The sequence below is a fragment of the Geotrypetes seraphini genome, chromosome 3, assembly GCF_902459505.1.
Source record: "Geotrypetes seraphini chromosome 3, aGeoSer1.1, whole genome shotgun sequence".
Lineage (NCBI taxonomy): Eukaryota > Metazoa > Chordata > Amphibia > Gymnophiona > Dermophiidae > Geotrypetes > Geotrypetes seraphini.
Genome location: NC_047086.1, coordinates 194,043,129 through 194,049,128, shown reverse-complemented (window position 1 = coordinate 194,049,128; position 6,000 = coordinate 194,043,129). Strand labels below are relative to the sequence as shown.

General features: G+C 38.9%; 1 protein-coding gene across 1 annotated transcript in view; it reads left to right on the top strand.

Moving 5' to 3' along the window:
* The first annotated feature begins 203 nt into the window (after nucleotides 1-203).
* Nucleotides 204-6,000, top strand: part of VDR (vitamin D receptor) — a 178,894-nt gene continuing 173,097 nt past the window's right edge. The window contains 1 exon segment of the mRNA XM_033939458.1: nucleotides 204-484. Coding sequence (XP_033795349.1) covers nucleotides 466-484 — 19 coding nt within the window. The 5' untranslated portion in view covers nucleotides 204-465.

Sequence of the window (6,000 nt, the reverse complement as noted above, 5' to 3'; positions counted from 1 at the left end):
AGAGGATCACAGAGAAAGAGACGTAGACAAATCCTCGCTCCCAAACTGAGAAAGTCGGAGACATACAGAGACAAGGAAGAGATGCAAAGAGAAACGGAGACAGCCGGAACCAAAGCTGGGGATGAGAGTACTGTGTCATGAAGTTGGAAAGAGGTTCACGCCTTGATAGCGCTTTATCCCCCCTCCTGGTAAGCACCGGTGCCTTTCGTTTGCACTGTAGCTCGGATCTGAAGTGTGCACACAAGCGGGTGTGCCTGTTTTGGGGGGCGTGGCGTAAATTAGGCAAGTGAAGGGCTGAGATTCAATTAATAGAAAACCCCCGGACTGCCCGTATGTTTAGGGCTGGGCTTAAGGGAACTGGAGTCAGACGTTCCAGACTTCAGGTTTAGTCAGAGCTTCTTGTGAAACTGTTTACTGTTATCAACGAGGCCGTGTCGCTGCGCCGGGGAGCAGAAGGGACCTGCTATGTGTCACACTGGAGAAGGTAATGATGCAAAAACTGAGTGGTAGTACAAGGTCGGGGTTAGGGATGAAGAAGTTACCTAATGGGGCTTTACCAAGTTTCAGAACATGAATGACTGTCATCGTTCTCATTTAGTACAAGGAGAGGCAGATAAAACTTTAGACTGTGCTAATGTATTTAATATGATCATGGGTCAACAAAGTGTTGGTTTTCAATGTTCTCCATTGATTTTTCTGGGGCAGGCAGAATATAGTGAATAAATTTAGTTCATGGGTGGTGCAAAAGTGTCTTGGTCCTGTGCAGATCCTGGAGAAAGCTGGATACTTCATGGGTTAGCATTGTACTCCTAGGAGCTTGTAACATAACATAGTAGATGATGGCAGATAAAGACCCGAATGGTCCATCCAGTCTGCCCCACCTGATTCAATTTAAATTTTTTCTTCTTAGCTATTTCTGGGCAAGAATCCAAAGCTCTACCCAGTACTATAAGTTCTTATATGGGTTTTGGGGATCACGTAGTTCCCATCTTCAGAGATATCTGGTTCAATAAAAGTATAACCCCCCCCCAAAAAAAAACCCAAAAACAAACTAAACTAAAGAGAGAGAATTTTTCTCCTCTCTGTTTGTGCTAATTTTAATTCTTTATTGGGGTTTTTTTTTTCTTTTTTGCTATTTACCTGTGGTTCTTCATTGATTTCACTTTGTTTGTTAAAAGCCTTGTTTTGCACAGAACATAGAAACTGGAATTGAGATGTGCAGGTCAGGTCCTCTGGTGGCATTTTAGAAAAGGATCCTTACAAAATACACTCCTGCAGTAATTTCTTTTGTCTGCCGGCGCGTGCAACAGGAGCAGCCAATTTATAAATATACATATTGCAAAAAAAAAAAAAAAAAAAATCAACGGCATGAAACCAGTAGCTTCCACCAGGAGGTATTGGCACTTACATGTGCAAATGCTGACACTTCAAAATATGCAGTAGTTGCCTCATTTTGCGAACCTTAACTTGTATGTACCGTTTATTAAGTAGTGAGGTAATAGTTTCAACCTGGATTTATTATGGTGGTAGACAAAGAAATAAATGGGATTAAATAGAATAGTATGGGCTACCGTTGAGATGTTATTTGAGCACTAGTCTCTTTGAATGCAATAAGACTTAAGCTGGCTTTTACAAAGCCACGGGCTGGCAAGGTAAATGCTCCGGTGCTCATAGAATTCTTATGAGCGTCGGAGCATTTACCTCGCCAGCCTGTGGTAGAAACTTCTATGCAGTTTTGTAAAAGTAGCCCTTAGTTACTAATAGCCAGGGTTAACAGTAAAATAGCATGTCTTAAAGGTAGCCCATGTCTTTAACTTCCCCTCTTAATTTCTTGCGTGTGGCTGAAAGAAGCACATATTTGAGCCTAGACATGCTGGTGAACAGGTATAAAAAGTATTTCTCCGTACCTGTGTATTTTCTTTGTGAAATGTAGAATCCCCATGTAGGCTTTTATTTCCACCCAAGCCCCATTCAAACTAAGCACCTTTGAAATCTCTATGTATGGGGCTTTCCATGTGTAAATAGCAGCTGTAAGTAATTGGGCTTTATACATGGGTAAATACTGCTATTTCCATGTGGAGATCATGAGTAGGGCTTCCAAAATATATATGTATTTATTTACTACCTTTTAGAAGAAATTTACCCAAGGTAATGTACAGCAAGAATAATTCAGACATAGGCAATAGACAACTATAGCAGAAAAAAAACATTTAAATAACAAAATACGTTATGGCATAGTATGCAGCCCATCAGCTCCTAGCTAAAGCTAAGTAATGGTTAATTGTCAATAATTAGCGAAAATCGATGTAAGGCAAAAAATTAAAAGCAAACATGATAAATAAAACCACACAGGTGCAGGGGGCCGTTGGAAGGCTAATGATAGCTTACTAGGGGTAACCTGACAAGAATATTCTAACATCAATAGTTAAATTTGCATCACAGTATCGGACATATAAATACACATTATATACATAAATAAATAGTGCTCAGACCCATAACCTATTAGTATTCAAGTGTTTACAAACAAACATAGGCTGCCATCAGACCATCACTTATCTTAATGGTGGTAATCACAAATTAGATGGTCACAGAACCACGTCGTAAGTGCTCGTGCAAAAAGCTGCTGGAAGCCGAGAAACACAGGCGCTTTTTAACGGTGTTGCATGAACACTTTACGACATAGTGCTGCCTGTTCTGTGACCTTCTAATTTGTGATTACCACCATTAAGATAAGTGATTCTGTTATTGTTGTTTAGAGTGTGAACAGAGGTTTAACTATGGTGGTACAGATATTTCTAGTGCAATGATGGTCTGATGGCAGCCTATGTTTGTTTCTAAACACTTGAATACTAATAGGTTATGGGTCTGAGCACTATTTATTTATGTATATAATGAGTATTTATATTTCCGATACTGTGATGCGAATTTAACTTTTGATGTATTATCACAGTTAAATATTATTATTTTTCCCGGGTTGTAGTTAAGAATATTCTAACGTCAGGCTACTCATGAAGTCTTTTCCCCCCTGCACTAATTATATTGACAAGCGCATAATAGATAAGCACAACCGCTAGAATTTCCACATATTGACGAATATTGGTCTTTGATAGACATTATAATAGAAGGATCTTTAATATATGCAACTTACAATGTCAGCCCAACACACATTAAACCAGTGGTCTCAAATTCAAACCCTTTGCAGGGCCACATTTTGGATTTGTAGGTACTTGGAGGGCCTCAGAAAAAGTAGTTAATGTCTTATTAAAGAAAGGACAATTTTGCATGAAGTAAAACTCTTTAAAGTTTATAAATCTTTCCTTTTGGCTGTCTTAATAATAATATTGTCATTTATAGCTAAAGAGACCTATGATCAAGAAACTGTTTTATTTTACTTTTGTGATTATGATAAACATACCGAGGGCCTCAAAATAGTACCTGGCGGGCTGCAAGTTTTAGACCACTGCATTAAAACATCTTAGGTGTCACAGTCTGCAAATGAACTGTGGGGGAAGCTTCCGTAAGCCTTTCAGCGCTATAGAAATGAGAAATAGTAGTAGTAGCCCATCAACATGGTCTACCCTTAAGACAGGTAATTTTATTGTTAATCTTGGCCATTAGTAACTAGGTCTCGTTGCATCACACGGGTCCTTTGCTAAACTAGCATGAGTTAGTAGCTCAAATCGATATATTGCCCCCTATATCCACCCCCCTTACTTTCCCACCCCCCTTCCAAGTTGGTTGCCCCCCCCCTTTTTCCATCTAATATGCTCTTATCTAATTTCCTCTCTTAAACTCTATTGTATCCTACTGCAGCACACACTGTATGTATCCCGTATTTAGCCCTTCCCCCTCCTAAACCGTTTATGTAAACGAGTATGTCCCCACGATTGCCTTGTTATGTTCTTCTTTTTTCGAATCGCACTGTATGTAATTCATCTATCTGTTGTGAACCGCCTTGAACTCCCTGGGTATGGCGGTATACAAAATAAAATATTATTATTATTATTATTATTAAAAGCCTTAAAACGTATTCCTGTGTTTAGATTTGAAGACTTGAGCTCAAAGGACGAATTACCGGACTTTGCTGTTTCACTAGAGTTTACAGACTTTCCATAGACTAACATACTCTAACTCTTAGCAAAAAAGGAAAGCATTAATTTAAAATATACTTCCCAGGCACTGCCTCTCAAGAAAACAGCCATGCATCAGACACTCCATATACACTAAGAACTCCACAGCACATCTGAGAAAAGCAAGCATTATATTCTTCTGTTCATTCAGTCCTTTTGAATGCACGAGATGACAACATCCAGTTTGAATTTCAGACTGCTGTGCTTGCGTTATGTGTCAAGTGGTGGTTGCAGAAAGTGGAAGTGCTGTGTTGTCTGATGTGTAATTTTCCAAGTGCAGTTTTTGTGCTGTTAGAAGATATGATCATACACCATCAAGTTATTACTGTTTGCAGGTCTTAAAGGACGCTTTTTACATCAACCAAAATGATAAAGGGGATGAAACTCCCTTCATATGAGGAAAGGCTTAGGAAGCTAGGGCTCTTCAGCTTAGAAAAGACACAGCTGAGGGGGGATATGATTGAGGTCTAAAAAATCGCAAGTGGAGTGAATTGATTGTTTATTCTTTCAAAATGTACTAAGACCAGCCAACGCTCAATGAAATTACATGGTAATACTTTTAAAATGAATAGAAGACAATTTAATTTTTTTCACTCAATGGAACTCTTTACCTGAGGATGTGTAACCCTGGTTAGCATATCTGAGTTTAAAAAATGTTTGGACAGGTTCTTGGAGGAAAAATTTGTAGTATCCTATTGAAACAGACATGGGTGAAGCCACTTCTTGCCCTGGGATCGGTATCATGGAATATTGCTACTGTTTGGCATTCTGTTTGGCAGTCTCTTTCTCTGTAAACCGCTCTGAACTGCTTGTGGTATTGCGGTATACAAATAAAGTTATTATTATTATTAATATTACTAAGTTGCGACCTGGCTTTGCCACTGTTGAAAACAGGATACTGGGCTAGATGGACCATTGTTCTGATCCAGTATGGCTGTTCTTATGTTAATGTAACCTGAACAGGAACAGAAACTACTTTGTGTGGAATAAAAGGTGCAAGGTGCATGTCTAATAATTCCTATTTTTTTTAAATCATGTTCATGGAATTTGTTTCTCAATTGTCTATGCTGTGTTCATGCTCATGTATACCAGTGGGACACCTTCATGGGGTTCTACTTATGATGTGCTCTTCAGTAGTTTATATTTACTGTGGTAACTTTCTTGTGAAACTTGTACGGTAATATTAAAAGGTATGGGTGACTTAAAACAACAGCTTCTCTAATTTTCTGAGGGATTGCAAAGCTTGGTTGTAGAAGATAGGGGGGTAAGGGAACTAGGGATCGAGGGGAAAATTATCCAAACTTACCGTGCCTTTAACGATGGTTGCTAAACTGGCTCCAGCCAGTTTAGCGTGGCAGCATTTTACCGGTCGATTATCAGAACGGCTCACCGTGGTCTTTTCCGAGCTTCCTGGCAGACTCTGACTCTGTCATGCAAATGTCATGCAAATGTCATGCAATGAGGTCATAAATATTAAAGTAGTAGTACAGTGGGATCATCAATATTTAAAGGAGCACTCCAGATGATTCTCTATCATCCCCAAGTGCGGCACCAGCTTTTGACGACCAAAAATTATATTTATGTTTATTAAAAACTTTCTATGCCGCATAACAGCCTAAAAAAGGATCCAAGCGGTGCACAATATATAGTACACATTCATGAAGACAGGAACTCCATTTAAAAATAGGATAGAAAAGAATAAAAACAAAAGTTACATTTTTTTTCCCCTAAAATACGAAGCAATCAACATCTCCATAATAATAATTCTAATAGCAATTCTAATAAAAACAAACAATCGAATCAAATTACCGGGGGGTGCCGGTACTGTGCAAAGCATGTCTCAGGCGTGTGTTTCTGGCTGTGGCTCAAC